The following is a 16914-nucleotide window of genomic DNA, read 5'->3' as shown; positions in this document are numbered from 1 at the left end:
CTTTCCAAAGGGCGGCTGTTCCTCAACCCGGTTCCACAGATAGTGCTAACCACAGACACATTGCCGGCTGGGGAGCTCATCTCCAAAACCAAACCGTTCAGAGTATATGGACCCTTCAAAAAAACCAACTCCACATAAATCACCTGGAGTTACTTGCAATCTTTCTAGCACTAAAGTCTTTTCAACTTGTGCTACAAGGCAAGGCTGTCTTGATCCGTACAGACAGCATGACAGCAATGTATTACATACAAAAGCAGGGGGGGGACACACACACTCTTCAGCTTTCACAACTAGCGCAAAGCATATGGAGATGGGCCATTCCTCACAACATTTACCTCCTCGCAGAACATCTACCAGGAGTACACAATCAGATCGCGGATCTACTCAGTCGTCAAACACAGCAGATCCACGAATGGGAACTTCATCCTCAAGTTCTTCTTCCATTCTTTCACATGTGGGGTCATCCAGACATAGATCTGTTCGCCACACACCAAAACCCAAAATGCCCAAGCTTCGCCTCCAGATATCCACACCCCTTGTTCAAAGGCAATGCACTATGGATGAACTGGTCAGGCAGATTTGCATATGGTTTTCCGCCTCTCTCTCTCATTCCGTTATTGGTTCGGAAGCTCAAACAACACTCCCTAACAATGATCCTAGTTGCTCCAACATGGGCATGCCAACCATGGTTCACAACCCTGTTGGAACTTTCAGTAGTGCCTCATCAAAAGCACCACCTCCCCCCCCCCCCCCCCCCAAATTCCTCACTCACAACCATGGAGAGAGATAAGGCACCCAGATCCCAATCAACTCAACCTTGCGATCTGGCTCCTGAAGTCCTAGAGTTTGGCTACCTTAATCTCCCGCCAGACTGCATGAAAATCATTAAAGAGGCTAGACGTCCTACTACAAGAGCATGCTATGCAGCAAAGTTGAAGCGATTTGTCATTTATTGTACAAATAAAATCAATCCGCTAGATGCTTCCATCCAAAATATTATCTGTTATCTTTTACATCTACAACAATGTAACCTAGCATATACATCTGTACGGTTACTTCTGATGGATACATCTGCCAGTGGATTCCTCACCTTGTGAATATCCCCTGCGCCAGCATTCCACGGAACTTTTCTTCCCCAGCATTCCACGTCGACGTGGGCGACGTCACAAAACATCGGCTCCGCACGCGACTCCGTACGACGTCATCGGAGCCATAAGAAGCCCACGTCGGCGTGATGACGTCAGTTCCCTTTTTTCCGCGCCGTCGACGCGCAACGGTTTTTTCCCAGTGCTCTCTAGATACTTTGTAATCTAGTGGTGTATTCTTGTTAAAATCGGAATGTCTTCGACGAGGAAGTCGGGCTTTAAGCCCTGTAGGGAGTGCGGAGGCCTGATGTCCATGACGGATCCGCATCAGAATTGTTTATGGTGTCTCTCTTCTGATCATGATGTGGATGAGTGCGGGTGCTGTAGGAGCATGAATCCTAAAGCACTGAAGGAGAGGAAGACCAAACTCTTCATGAAGAAGATCGGTGAGGAGAAGAGAGGGAGGAAAAAGGAGAAGTCCAGGCGGGAGTCTTCGACTTCGAGGTCGTCGAAGTCGAAGAAGCACCATAAGAAGAGGAAGCATTCTTCTCGGCGTCGGTCCTCGAAGTCTAAGAGGTCGAGATCGGCTTCGCCTCGTCGACGTCAGAGCAAGATCTTGTCTCCTTCGCCTTCTCCGGATAAGTCTTCGAAGTCTCCCTCTCCGAAGCGGACTCCGGCTCGTTCCCCGACGCCGTCTCCGGCGCCGTCCAAGGCTTCGACTCCTGGTCGGGTGGAATCTGATGTGGAGCAGGAGCAGGAAGAGTCTGTCCCGGTGCCTGATGACTCCGTGGTTCCGGTGGAGGATTCGGAGGAGCCGACGCCGGTGGCTTCACAGGAGGATACAGGGGCAGTTCCTTATCCCCAATTCCCGGCTCCAGGTACGGATCCTTCGGGATTTCTGAATGCCATGTATGGCATTTTTCAGAGAGCATCCTTCCCATCCGGAGCACCAGCTGGTCCCGTGGGTCCGATGGCGTTTTCTTTAGGAGTGCCGCAGCAATACGCTCAGGCTCCTTTTCTGCCTTTTATGCCGATGGCGCCTTCTTGGCAGTTTCCGGCGCCGGTTGGGAATCCGGCTCGACCTCGGATGGATGGTCAATCTTCGGAGCCTTCTTTGACGCCGAGGCCGACTCCATCGACGCCGCATCCGGCGCCGCCGACTCCACCTGTAGCGCCTCCGACGCCGATGCCTTTGGCTCCACCGACGCCGCGTACGACGTCGACGACGCCGGCTCCCCGGAATCGATCGAGGCGGGAGGCCCAAAGGGTTTTGGAGGAGGAAAGATTTCGGGCTGAGGTGGAAGAAGGTGAAGTGGACTCTTCTTCGGATGAGTTTGGAGGTATAGAGGTAGCAAGTGGTTTGGATACCACCCCGGAGTGGGAGCATGCTTCTGCAAGGTCTTCTCCACCACAGGAATTGGCGCCCTACCATGTTGTGATCAAGAAGGCCGCGGAGTTGTTAGATCTGCAGCTGCCCTCTGTGGAATACAAGTCCAATCTGCTCACAGAGGTGTTGCACTCCCCGACGTCGGCTTCTGAGCCTTTGCTACCTTTCAATGAGGCTCTCTTGGAACCAGTATTGGAGGTGTGGAAGAAGCCTCTGTCAGCTCCAGCAGTTTGCAGGCAGGTGGCAAGGAGATACAGGGTTGCGCCAGGAGACCCGGATTTTTTATCCACGCATCCTTCTCCGGAGAGCCTAGTGGTGCAGGCTTCATGTTCTAAACATGCCTCGGGTGCTTTCCCTCAATCTCCTGCTGATAGGGAGTCGAAGAAAGTTGATCAGGCGGCCAAAAAGTCTTTCTCCTCAGGAAGTATGGCATTGAAGTCATCAAATGCTACGTGCTTGCTGGGGCGTTATGTTCATGCCCTGATGGACTCTATAAAAACTCTGGCCCCTAAGTTACCTGAGGGGGATAAGTCGTCCTTCATGGAGGTTGTGGCGGACACTCAGGCAGCTGCCAGGCAGGTGATCCAGTCTGGGCTGGATACGGCGGACTCTGTGGCGAGAATTATGGGGTCGTCCATTGCCGCGAGGAGACAAGCATGGCTCCGTTCCTCAGGGTTTTCTGCGGATGTCCAGGCCACGCTGGTGGATCTGCCCTTTGATGGACAAAAGTTGTTTGGGGAGAAGGCAGATTCTGCTCTTCAACGTTTTAAGGACAGTAGGTTAACGGCGAAGTCCTTGGGTCTGCAGGTTCCTGTGAGAGGTTCAACTTTCCGTAAGGCTAGGGGATTCGGAAGGTCATCCTTTCGCTCCTTTCGACAGCCACAACAACAGCAGCAACAACAGCAGCAGAATCCCCTCTATCGCTCCTATAGAGGGAAGCAAAGGGGTCGGAGAGGTTCTGGTCGTAACCCCTCTTCTTCCTCCTCCTCCTCTGCTCCAAATGAGGCTTCAGGGAAGCAGCCCTAGATCCCCCATCCCGGATCATGTAAGACCTGTGGGGGGTCGGGTGTCCTACTTTCTACGGGGTTGGAAATCTGTTACAACCGACCTTTGGGTTTTGAACCTCGTAGAGACTGGGTACGCCCTTCCCTTTCGGGAGTTTCCTCCCCCTTACCCTCCTTGCCAAGGTTATTGCTCGGAGGACCACCTGCTTCTCCTGCAGAAAGAAGTTCAAGCTTTGTTTCAGAAGGGCGCAATAGAGGTGGTTCCGGAGCAGGAAAGGGGTCAGGGATGCTACTCCCGGTATTTCCTGATCCCCAAGAAGGACAGCAGATTGCGTCCGATTCTGGACCTCAGAATCTTGAATTTTTACCTGAAACAGGAGAAGTTCAAGATGCTGACCCTTGCGCAGGTTCTTCAAGCGTTGCAGCAAGGAGACTGGATGGTGTCGCTCGACTTGCAGGACGCGTACTTCCATGTCCCAATCCTGAAGTCGCACAGGAAGTATCTCCGTTTTACGGTTGGGTCGCAACATTATCAGTTTGCGGTCCTCCCGTTTGGTCTTACTACTGCACCTCGAGTCTTCACAAAGGTGATGGCAGTGGTGGCTGCTCATCTCAGGAGGTCGGGGATTCCGGTTTTCCCCTACCTGGACGACTGGCTTCTGAAGGCAGAGTCCCCAGGGATGGTGCAGTGTCATCTGCAGGTGACAACTCAGCTGTTATTCGACTTGGGTTTTTCGATCAATGTGCCCAAGTCTCACCTGGTGCCCTCTCAACGCAACCTGTTTATAGGGGCAGTACTGGACACTACTGTGTGTCGAGCATTCCCTCCTCCTCAAAGGATTCTCGACATTCAGGAGATGGTCCCTTTATTCCACAGTGGAGCGGTTGTTCCAGTTCTGAAGGTCCTTCGCCTGCTCGGTCTGTTCGCTTCCTGCATTCTGTTGGTCAACCATGCACGCTGGCACATGAGGGCGCTCCAGTGGTGCCTCCGCAAGCAGTGGTATCAGCACAACGGGGATCTCGGGGAGTCGATCAAGATCTCCGGAGAAGCTGCAGCGGATCTGTCTTGGTGGAGCGTGGAGGGCAATCTGTCCCAAGGAAAGCCTTTCCATCTACCTCCATCGGTGGCCACAGTGATAACGGATGCCTCCACCCTAGGGTGGGGTGCTCATCTGGGGGATCTGGAGATCAAGGGTCTTTGGTCTCCAGAGGAGAGGTTGTTTCATATCAACCTTCTGGAGTTGCGGGCGATTCGTTTGGCACTCAAGGCCTTTCTCCCTTCCCTTCGCGGTCAGTCAGTTCAAGTCCTGACGGACAACACGACCGCGATGTGGTATATAAACAAACAGGGAGGAGTAGGGTCTCTTTGTCTCTGCAGAGAGGCCCTGCGTCTGTGGTCCTGGGCTCAGGACCATCAGATTTGTCTGATGGCAAATCATCTGGCCGGGGTGCTGAACGTGCGTGCGGACAGTCTCAGTCGGCAGTTCTCCGCCGACCACGAGTGGAGGCTCCATCCGGAGGTGGTTCGTCACGTCTTTCGGACGTGGGGGACTCCTCGGGTGGACCTGTTTGCCACCCGAGAGAACGCGCACTGCCCGTCATTCTGCAGTCTCCAGTTTCCGATGCAGGGGGCGTTGGGGGACGCGTTTCAGTTGAGTTGGGGCTCACGACTCCTTTACGCGTTTCCTCCCATACCCTTGATTCCTCGGGTTCTGAGGAAAATTCGCCAAGACCGGGCCCAAGTCATTTTGGTCGCCCCGGACTGGCCAAGAAGGGTGTGGTATACAGATCTACTCCACCTCTCCTCGTGCCCTCCGCTCCGTCTCCCTCTGAGGGCAGACCTCCTCTCGCAGTCGGAGGGGCAGGTTCTACACCCCCACCTCCAGAGCTTACACCTTCATGCCTGGAGATTGAACGGGGCAACCTGAGTTCCTTCTCTCTCCCACCTGATGTGGTGGACGTTATTTTATCGGCCAGGCGACACTCCACCAAGTCCATATACTCTTACAGGTGGTCTAAGTTTGTAAAATGGTGTGGGGAGAGGTCCATTGACCCTTTAAAGGCTCATCTTTCTGATGTGCTTCAGTTTGCTCTTTCCTTGGCTCAGCAGGGCTGTGCTGTGGCCACGGTCAAGGGCTACCTTTCGGCCTTATCGGCATTTCTGTGCCTTCCAGATCAGCCTTCGTTATTTAAATCTCCGGTTGTTCTGAGGTTCATCAAGGGCCTTACAAACATGTTTCCTCCTACTCCATTTGTAATGCCTCAGTGGGACCTTAATCTTGTCTTAACCTTTTTAATGGGGTCCCCATTTGAGCCTCTTCATAATTGTCCTTTGAGGCTGTTGTCCTTTAAGGTGGTTTTTCTTGTCGCCATAACCTCGGCAAGGAGGGTAAGTGAGCTTCAAGCTCTTAGTTCCAAACCTCCTTTTCTTACCTTACATGCTGAAAGGATGGTTCTCAGGACCAGGGCTGCTTTCCTGCCAAAAGTTGTTACTCCTTTCCATTTGGGGCAGTCTATTACCCTCCCTGTTTTTTATCCACCCCCTCATCCTTCCAAAGAAGAAGAAAGACTCCATCGCCTTGACCCGAAGAGGGCTATGAGTTTTTATTTGGACAGGACCAAGGACTTTCGTATTGATGACCAGCTTTTTATTGGCTACGTTGGTCGTTCTAAAGGTAAAGCGGTGCACAAGCGCACGCTGTCAAGATGGATTATACTGACCATCAAGATCTGCTACGCCCTGGCTGGTAAGACTCCTCCTGAGGGTATTCGTGCTCACTCTACTAGAGCTAAGTCTTCAACATCTGCTCTGGCCCGGGGTGTTCCTGTGGCAGATATTTGTAAGGCCGCGACTTGGGCCTCCCTCCATACTTTCGCAAAGCATTATTGCTTGGACTCTGAGATGAGGAGGGAGGGCCACTTTGCGCGCTCTGTCTTGCAAGACTTTCTGGTATAGAAAGGTGGACACCCTCCTCCGGGAGTGGGGACTGCTGTGGGAATCTATTCACAAGGTGAGGAATCCACTGGCAGATGTATCCATCAGAAGAACAAGTTACTTACCTTCGGTAACGCTTTTTCTGGTGGATACAGTATCTGCCTGTGGATTCCTCACCAACCCACCCGCCTCCCCGTTGTCCACCTTTTGTATACCATGAAATAGGTCTTGTTTGAAATGCTGGTATTTTCTCTTGTACATTTGTAGGAAATGCTTGTTTGATTAGCATTCCTTTGTTTTGTATGCTATGTATATGTATTGGTTTTCTATATACTGTGTATACTTGGGATTGTCGTTGGTTCACCTGTTCGCCTCGAAGGCACGGAAAAAATGGGTGGAACTGACGTCATCACGCCGACGTGGGCTTCTTATGGCTCCGATGACGTCGTACGGAGTCGCGTGCGGAGCCGATGTTTTGTGACGTCGCCCACGTCGACGTGGAATGCTGGGGAAGAAAAGTTCCGTGGAATGCTGGCGCAGGGGATATTCACAAGGTGAGGAATCCACAGGCAGATACTGTATCCACCAGAAAAAGCGTTACCGAAGGTAAGTAACTTGTTCATCTTGCTGCAATTGCTACTTACCTCCAAAACAGACATTTGTTGTTTCGCGTACCCGCTAATAAAGCGTTTATGGAAGGACTTAAGAGAATAATTCCACCTAGAGTTCCACCTTCTCCGATATGGAATCTCAATATAGTCCTCACCAGACTCATGGGTCCCATATTTGAACCTCTGCACAAATGCGAGTTACAGTTCCTTACTTGGAAAGTAGCTTTCCTTGTAGCTATCACATCTCTTAGGAGAGTTAGTGAACTACAGGAATTAACCATAAAACAACCATTTCTACAAATCCACCATAGTAAAGTGGTTCTTAGGCCTAATCCAAAATTTCTACCTAAAGTGGTATCTGCCTTTCAACTTAATCAGTCAGTTGAACTTCCAGTATTTTTCCCTCAACCAGACTCAGTAGCAGAACGCGCTCTCCACACGTTAGATGTTGAAAGAGCGATACTCTACTACATCGAAAGAAATACAAATTTTAGAAAAACAAAACAACTTTTTGACGCTTTTTCCCTACCTCACAAAGACAATCCCATTTCAAAAACAGGAATTGCAAGGTGGATTGTTAAATGCATCCAAATAATCTATCGCAAAGCTAAACGCACATTAACTATTCCCCCTAGAGCTCATTCCACAAGCAAACTAGGGGCTTCTACGGCATTCTTAGGGAACATTCCCCTAGATGACATCTGCAAAGCAGCAACTTGGTCTACACCGCATACTTTCACTAAACACTATTGTGTGGATGTGCAAGCAAAGCAACAAGCAACTGTGGGCCAGGCTGTATTTAGAACACTTTTTCAAACTACTGCACGGATACAGGTTGCCACCGCTAGGGAGGAAATCTGCTTTATAGTCTCTGCTAAAGTATACAATCTACAGCTCATATGCCTCAAACGGAAAATGCTACTTACCAGTATGCATCTGTTCTTGGCAGGTAGAGCTGTATACGCCCACCCACCTCCCCGGGTACCTTTATCTGTTGCAGTATTATCTTACTTAGATACATCACATGGACATCCTTTTCTATTCTATTACTAACTCCATCATCACCCTTTATGGCGGAAAATAATCTGAAGATGGAGTCTATGCCCATGCGCACTATCACTATAAGGAGGAGTCACCTATCCCGTGACTACAAAGACTTCTTCGACAAAATCAAAGTGCAAACATCCAAGCCCAACACCAGATGGCAATCTATGCTAAATTATACAACTCTACAGCTCTATATGCCAAGAACAGATGCATTCTCGTAAGTAGCATTTTCCTTAGTCTGATTGTGATCCTCACATAAGCCTTGCTATCTGAGATAATCCTCCTTGGCTCTTGCTCCCACCCAGCCTGCATACCCCATGTTGTAGTTTGAGTGGTTTTTTTGGTGTGTGGAGGCATTGGTCAATGTAGCTTCTTCCTCTAAGGGGCTTTGCTTATGCCGTTTTGCAGTTCGAATTTAGGGTTTGTTGCTGAGATTTGACTTAACATTGCTTTTTAAATATAAGTTTCAGCTTAATTGCTCATATTATGGAGGATTGCCACTATTGTACAAAGAGCGGGTTCAGGTATGAGGCTATGTCACTGTTAGTTCATCGAAGTAACTTTCAATAAATATTGCGACATGTTGCTTTTCTTCATGTTGCTGATTGTATTCAATGCAATTACTTTTATAATCTCTTAGACTTTTTGGAGTAGTGTATTTGTTGAATAGTCAGTGTGTTTATGTTCCTTGCAGAAATGACTCTCGTTCCCCGGGTAATGTAAACTACCTTCCTTCCTTCTTCACCAAGTTGGAAAACACATCACCAATGGTGAAGTCGAAGAAACAGGAGATATTTCGTAAGTTGAACTCCTGTGGTGGGGGTGACTCTGACATAGGTAAGTGGGACTCTTTCTGTGTTCACCTTTCATCTACACTATTTACTCATTTTTTTAATTTTCACCTCAAATATGTAAAAGTATGGTGTAGGCAAGTCCATTTGGTTTATAAATGAACTCCCTACAAAAAATATATATATACTGAAAAACAATTGAGCCAAATTGATGATGTACAGTGAGCCAAATTGATGATGTACAGTGACTTGTAAGGCTGTTTTTTAGTATTCTAGAATCCTTGTAGTAAATTACATTAGAGGAAAATCATCCTGTTATCTTTTCTTGACTTAATCTCAGTTATCTGATAGAGAAGTCTAGCCGCAGATTCCTTAACTTAGAATATCCCCAGGCGTCAGACTGGACCTGGAAAACCCTCCGTAGCAGCACCCCTGTGCACCGGGGGCATCTGCTGCACGGCTCTGCTCTGACGTCATCCACGGACTTGACGTCAGCGGAGCCTATATGCCCATCCCGGCACACTGACATCAGTTTTCTTCTTTTCCGTGTCCTAACGTGGATCCTGGAAGACCAGCAGTTCCTTGGCCTGGTTTTTAGGCCTTTTCGACATCTTATGTGTCGCCGGAACAGTGTGCAATGCCTTCGGGTTTTAGCTTGATGTCGGAGGCGGCGCAGCCCCGACACCCTGCTCGATGCCCGGCTTGACCAAAAGTGCACATTTTGCAGTGGGATCGACGTCGGACGGTGTCCAGGTCGAGTCCCCTCTGGAGGTCGTCGTCCAGACGACTCAAACCCGTCGCTGCCACCTTCCAAGCTTCCTCACAAGGTTGCTGCTCGTCCCGACTCCTCGGACGTCGCTGCGACCTCCACACGGTGTCGATCGACGCCAGTGCCGGCAACAATGCCTCCTGATCAAGAGTTTGATGCTTCTCTGGATTCCCTGGATCGGGGGCCCATGGTGCAAGTGCCTTGTGTTGCGTGGCCTTCGGGTCAGTCTCCGGCTCCTCCACTTTTGTTGTCCAGTGGACGGCTTAATCTTCAGCCGTCTCCTACCGGCAGCTTATTATCGCCTAGCCGGATGGCAACTGAAGCTGGAGCTGCTTACGCATTTGCCATTCACAGGGCGGCTGCTATTCTTGGTTTTCAGCCTCCTGTGGTCCCCCTGCTGTCTGATCCCTTACTGGATCTGCTCCATATGGAGCCTATTGAGGTGGAGCCTTTGCTGTCATTTGGCAGGTCTTTATTGGACATTTTGCGTGGTACATGGGCAAGGCCCTCTTCTGGTGACTCTGTTGATCGGGCTATTGCGTAGTCACCGTCCTGCTCCGGGTGATCCACTCTGCCTGTCCACTCACCCTATGGCTCAGGGACTCGTTCAGGCGACCTTTAACTTAGTCTTAATCCGCCTTGCCATTATTACCTCCCACTAGGGAGTCTAGGTGGCTGGACGCGTGTGCTCGCCAACTTTTTGCTTCTACCAGTGCTGGTATCCGCGCCTTGAATACTGCGTGTGTGTTCGCGCGTTTATCTTCGATCCTTTGGGATCTGGTTGAGACCCTTCTCCCTTCTATTCCAGAGGAGCCGCGGTCACAGTTGCTTCTGCTTGATGGCAGGGGAATGGCGCACTTTTCGCTCCGTTCTACCCTTGATGCCACTGACTCTGTGGGACGAGCTCTTGCTCGATATGTGGCTCTGCTCCACCATGCATGGCTGCGCGACAGTAGTTTCCCAGATAATGTTCGGGATGCCCTCAGAGATATACCTTTTAATGGGATGGACCCTTTTTGATCCCCGCGCGGATTCGGCAGTCTCCCGGCTCTTGTCCTGGTTGCCATAACTTTTGCACTGTTCTATGCCTTATTTTCCTACACCTCTATCACAAACGTGTATAGTAGGTTGCCCGTTTACTCGGCTGTTCAGCCTTTTCTGATTTGTTAGATTTCAGCCGTATGGCTGGTTTAATCTTCTGTTCAGTCCTCTGACTGCCTGTTTTGTCCAAGAGGATCCCCTGATCAGGGGTTGACACTTAACCTATGTGGGGTATGTGCTGGTGCTGGGCGACTGCCTTGCCTTAGTACGCTCCTATGGAGAATTCCTCGCGGACATCCTTCGGGGAGTTCCGGCCTGTCTATTGTCCTGCGATCCTATTATTAGCATCGCCCTGTCGCACTTCGAGTGCCTTTGGTCCCGCTTGTCTGTAGTGCTTCTGTCTTTGTTTTTGCAGCTCACACTTTCTCCGCCGCTGTGCTGCAATGTTTAGTATTATTAGTAGAAACTTTGGCCCGCCACCAATATTGGGCTCGTACTCCAGGGTACTAGCTTAGCATTTATATCTCTGCTGTATGTGGCCTCTTTTCTCACCTCTTCTCCTACAGAGGTTTTTTTCCACATTCCCTGCTGCCCCATACAGGTGTTTCCACACTTATGCTTGGATCATACCGTGATTTTTCATAGGGCGTATTTCTTCGGAATACTTGCTTCTTGTAGTCCGGGGCACTTACATTCATCCTGACTGTTTCCACTGTTGTGCCTCTAGCTTGCAGGGGACCGTGGTTCTTCCCGAGCAAGGGGGGGTGTTGCTCTTTCCTTCATGCGGTGTCTGTGGTCACTGACCCGATCTGCTTGTGCCCCCACCTCTATGTGGTGCTCGGCTGCCTGGTTCCCCTTTTTGGGCCATTGCCCTTTTGATGTGCACATCTGAGCTGCACACGCTGCCCTGCAGGAGGCCTTTGCTTTCTTCGTGTGGTTCCAACGTCCACACGAGGTGCTTAGGTGCCTTCTGGTATGCTTCGGTGTCTTAGTGTCGCTCCTGCTTTGACGCTAGGCTATGTGCCATTGGCCCTTTCGCCGGTTGTAACAGACCGCCTATGTCTTGGCGTGTCTTCTATTTTATTACCAGCCTTCTGACCATGGATTGGCCGCCTGCAAAATGTTGTCACATGCGTCTAGCTGATGCAGCTTGAAAAGTGCTTCTTCCGCTATTCTACATACTGGGCCGGTAAGCGCTTTCTGTCATACCAATTGCTATCTCTCTGGGTTTTGCTTACAGGCGACCCATTACATCTGGTGGATCTTTAACACCCTAGGTCCAGTTCCACTTCTGGCGGTGTCATCAGATTCCTTTTAACTCCAGCATATTTAGTATGCGTTTTCTTGTTCCATACCGGTACTTGCTGGGCAGGAGTCAGCTTTTTGCCTTCGTTGCCCCCTGTATCTTGCAGGCGCAGGTTCAACAGTGTTTTTTTCCCACTGCTTTGCCCGGTCCACCGGTAATCGCTTTTTGGTTTCTGTCAACACCTCGGATCCTGCGGATCCCTCGGGCCCTAGGCTTGGTTCATCATCCCTTTTTGTAGTTGTGAACTTTTGCTCCAGCACGCGCATTCTGGCTCTGGGCTTTCCCTCTCTCAACCCGTTATACACAAAAGGGGTTTTCGTGCTGCTGTTGGCTTGTGGTACCTTTGGCTTCCATTGTTCTCCCCTCTCTTCTGAGCTTCATGGTCTAGGAGTTAGCTGCGCTGACATTACTGTCCCCACTGCGCTTCGTCACATGATTGACGGCACTGTTTTAGTCACTTTATTGACAGCCAAGTTCTCTCTAGAACTTGGTGGGGTTCAGTCACAGACCCGCCTCCTCTACAGGTATGGCTTTGGTATCTATTCTAAGTTAAGGAATCTGCGGCTAGACGTCTCTATCAGATGAGCGAGTTACTTGCCTTCGGTAACGATGTATCTGGAAGAGACATGGTCTATCCACAGTTTCCTTAACACCCGCCCGTCCTCCCCGTTCTGCGAGGACCTTTTCAGGTTGGGCTTTCTACGCGCGCCTCCCTTCGGGTGGCTTGATCCTTCTGCAGGGTGACGCTTTCACTTCACTCCCACACAGAGTGCTTCATTCTGCTTTCATAGCTCTACTCCGCCCATTTTCGTAATTGGACGTTATGCTCATGTGTCATGTATCCTTTCCCTACGCCCTGGGTTGTACAGTGTGGGTTCTATTCGCGTTTTTCCCATCCCCCGCTCTCCCTTTCTTTATCACCTTGGGGTCTCTTACCACCCCTGTGCTCCATTGGTTTGAGGTCTATTGGCTCTGCCACATTTTTTGAATCTCTTATTAGGGATACAACGTCTTTCTGGTGATGTGTTGTGGTCAATTGTCCTAGTTCCTATGTTCCGGACTTATTGTCCTTCACAGTTGTACATTAAGGTTGCGGACTTTTTGTCATCCGCCATGATGTTGTTCATCATTTACCTCCCAGGGTGGTTGGTCTTCACTTTTGCGGGGTTCCCTTTACTCGTTTTCAATACACCATGCCTGGCACTTTCCTTTATGGTGCCGTTTTTCATCATTCCATGTCTTCATCATTTTCACACACTGTTCCCATATTATAACAGTTTTTTGGTGGTGGATCCACGTTACGGCGTGGAACAGTTTCTCAGACGAAAACTGACATCAGCGTGCCAGGAGGGGCATATATGGCTCCGCTGACGTCACGTCCGTGGATGACGTCAGGGCGGAGCCGTGCGGCGCAGCCCCTGTGCGTAGGGGTGCTGCTGCGGAGGGTTTTCCGGATCCAGTCTGATGCCTGGGGATATTCTAAGTTATGGAATCTGCGGCTAGACTATGTCTTTACCAGATACATCGTTACCGAAGGTAAGTAACTCATTCGTTTAGCACATTATGCAATTTATCCTATGCATGATAGGAGTTTGCTTGAATGGTTTTATGTTTATAATGTATACATCTCTTGAGCATTAACAGCCATTTCGGATTTTGGACCAATGTTGTATTTTGAGTATCCAAATGTTAAACATTTAAACTTTGATTTAACTGCAACATTTATTGGTTAGGTAAGCTACTTAGTACTAATATGCTGCAATTTAGAAACTGTGCTTATTGGCACGTGGTAATTATTACTTGCTTAAAAGCTGCATTTTTAATTTTCTGTGAGCGTGTGAGATCTGGGTTTATTTGTACAGCTACTGGTAAGGAGTTCCAGATTATGTGAGCTCAAATGGAAAATAACTGCTGAAACATTTGTTGCTTCTTACATTTTGAAAGTATTTTTTGCTGGATAACTCAGATAGTTTTGTTGCCTGGCCTTGTAGGTTAAGAAGCATCTCCAGGGACATAAATGTAGCTTTCAGTTACTTCCTGAATGTGAGGAAATGGGGTTGTAGGAAGCTGGCTTTCTATATAGTGTACCAAAATGAGGTACTCTGTGCAGAAAGTCTAGGCGACCCTTATTGGTTTACAGAGGCTTGATTTAACAATCGCAAAGTGCCCTATTTGTGGTAGTGTGGTCGAGCAGCTATAGGCTTATTAAAGTTGAGTGTTGAGCATCTGTTGTACACACAGAGTCAATAAAAGAGACATACGCTCAAGAAGAAATTCAAAACCAATTTAGAAAAATAACTTCGATTTTTATATAAATTTAGACACCAAGATAATTGGAGTCAGGCAAGTACTTTCGGAGTTCGCTTTTTTACAGAAACACAGTAATATAGCAAAAGCGGTCAGATTTGAGGCATGAGCCTCGAACGTGGTAATTTTATCCTAATGGAGAAACATACACTGCATAAGTATAATTGCGAACGGTTATTAGGATTGAACTCTTGGACATGGGATGCTTAGTGACCAAGGTCCATAAAACCACCAGCATTTTAGTATTACCTGTCCTGTTAAGTCCGGCTGCAGAAGTGCTAGTCGCGAGCTCTACACGGTAAAATCAATGGAGAAACCTGTAACAAGAAAAAAGCTGCAAGTAAGGACGTGGGGACAAGTTCGGCGTAACCCAAAGGGGGCACAGCTCTTGAAGGTCTCCGGGGCAAAGGAACACAGTCTGTTGGCTCGGACTATGGCTGTGGGGCTCAGGTGTTTTGTCCAGCAGGGCTCTTGCGTTGGAGACTCTCACTTCTTGGGGTCGACTTGGTGATGGGGGAAAAATTGGACAACAGGGCCACTCCTGGGGATTATCTCAGTGATGCTGACGTTCCTCGTTGGTTGGTCGGTCTTGGCAGGGCTGGTATCCTGACTTAACAAATCAAAACCAAAGGGGATGATGGACGGAGTGTTGAACATTGCAAGCACTCACCCCCCAGTCAACTGATCTGGGTTTAATCCATCATCATTCTTTAGCTCACTCCGCCACCCCAGTTCAGACATGGCCATATGCAAATCAGTCTGACCCTGTGCCTCATGGGAACAGTCCAGCCCGAACTGCCAAGCCATGTCTACCCTGGACCGGAAACAAGCATCCTGGGAACGGTTTCTGGCTAATCAGCCGTCATCAGCCAGGCCAGCTTGAATCCAGTGGCAAAGTGAGCAAGGGACCCACGTCTGGGCATACCCTGCCAACTTAGGGCGAACAAAGCAAAACCAAAGGGGGTGATGGACGGAGTGTTGAACATTGCAAGCACTCACCCCCAGTCAACTGATCTGGGTTTAATCCATCATTCTTTAGCTCACTCCGCCACCCCAGTTCAGACATGGCCAGGTGCCCCTCCCACGTCTCTGCGTGCGGAGCCTGAAGGGCCGACTCTGGGCTTCCCTCTCTTCCCGGGACCCAGAGCGACCCCTGCCCAGCTTCGTCAATTTTACGAAGCGATGCATGCCATCTTTGGGCAGCCCAGCAGACCCTGGGCCTTCGACGCCGGCAGCTCTGGCCTCAGAACCGCAGGGTCCCCTTGCATTCGGGCCTGGATTCGGATCGGCTACGGTCGACCTTGTTGTTTCTCCTCCGGCGCCAATTCCATCGGCACCACGTCCACAACCGGCGTCGGCTGTGTCCCCAGCTGATGTGGACCCCGGCCTCTACCTCGAGGTAGACACGGAGCCAGACCGGCATCGACCGACGCCGGATCCGGCGCCCACGGGTACTTTTGTGCCCCTGTTCTTTGAGACCAGATTGGCAGCCAGAGGAGAGTGAGGAGTGCTGGGAGGGGACCAGAGAACCTTTATCCTACCAGTTAGGTTATGAACCGGACTGGATTGAGGAACTGGGGGAAGCCAGTCATCTGGATACCTCACCAGACCTTGGCATGTTGTCTCCTCCTACCGTGGCTACAGAGGAGGGAGTGTCGTATATAGTGGTGTTGCGTAGAGAGGCCGAGGCTCTCCACCGCGAACTACCTACAGTGGCAGTTAGAACTAACATCCTGACAGAAGTGCTTCAACCGGTAGCAAGCCCTTCGGAGCCCCCGCTGCCCTTTAATGAAGCCCTAACAGACATTTTTTTTTTAGCACCTGGTCCAGGCCCAACACAGGGGCGCCTGTGGATAGGATGATTGCCCAACACCACCCGGGCGACCCCACTTTTCTCTCCCAACAACCCACCCCTGAGAGCTTGGTGGTACAAGCTTCCACCTTCAAGGATGCATTCCCTACCGCTCCACCTGATAGGGAATCCAAAAAGCTGGACCATCTTAGGAAGATGATGTTTTCTTCCTCCAGCTTGGGACTGCGGTCGGTAAATACAGCATGTCTGTTGGGCTGTTACACCGACTCCATGTGGGACACCGTTGTGCAAGTGCTGCTTTAGTGCCCGGAGGAAGCCCAGCTGTACTCTCTCGGGCAGTTGCCAAAGGGAGAGATGCAGCGAAGTTTACCATCCGCTGTGGGCTGGATACCGCCGACTCACTAGGCAGGACGATTTCCACGTCGGTAGCCCTTCAATGCTGCCTGGTTGAGGTCAACTGTTTTTTAAGATGATGTCCAATCCACTCTTCTGGACATGCCGTTTGATGGTCGTCCCCTATTCGGCGACAAGGCAGACAACAAGCTGGAGCGCATTAAGGTCTCTCGGGCTACGGGCAGGTCCATGGGCCTCTCCACCACCCGCCTTGCGCAGTCTGCCTTTAGCCCCTTTCGTGGCTATGGATGGGGTGCCCCGTCACGTCATGCCCAGAGCCACAGGCCGACGCAAGCTGTTCAGCCACAGCGCGCCCAGCGATGTGGGAACCACCGCCGTGGTTCTGGGGGCCAGCGGGCAGGCCAGTCCACCACAGCCCTCTCTGCAACAGCCTCCAAACCTTCCTAGTCCGACCTTCCAGGGCT

General features: G+C 50.2%; 1 protein-coding gene across 33 annotated transcripts in view; it reads left to right on the top strand.

Moving 5' to 3' along the window:
- NCOR1 (nuclear receptor corepressor 1) overlaps positions 1–16914 on the top strand; it is a 1832391-nt gene that overhangs the window by 1732402 nt on the left and 83075 nt on the right. For all 33 annotated transcript variants that reach the window (XM_085649294.1, XM_085649293.1, XM_085649281.1 and 30 more), the window contains one exon: positions 8764–8906. In XM_085649294.1, coding sequence (XP_085505420.1) covers positions 8764–8906 — 143 coding nt within the window. The remainder of the gene's footprint in view (positions 1–8763; positions 8907–16914) is intronic.

Source organism: Triturus cristatus, chromosome 3_2, assembly GCF_964204655.1.
Source record: "Triturus cristatus chromosome 3_2, aTriCri1.1, whole genome shotgun sequence".
In the NCBI taxonomy this organism is placed as follows: domain Eukaryota; kingdom Metazoa; phylum Chordata; class Amphibia; order Caudata; family Salamandridae; genus Triturus; species Triturus cristatus.
This window is presented reverse-complemented; position numbering and strand designations above follow the sequence as displayed.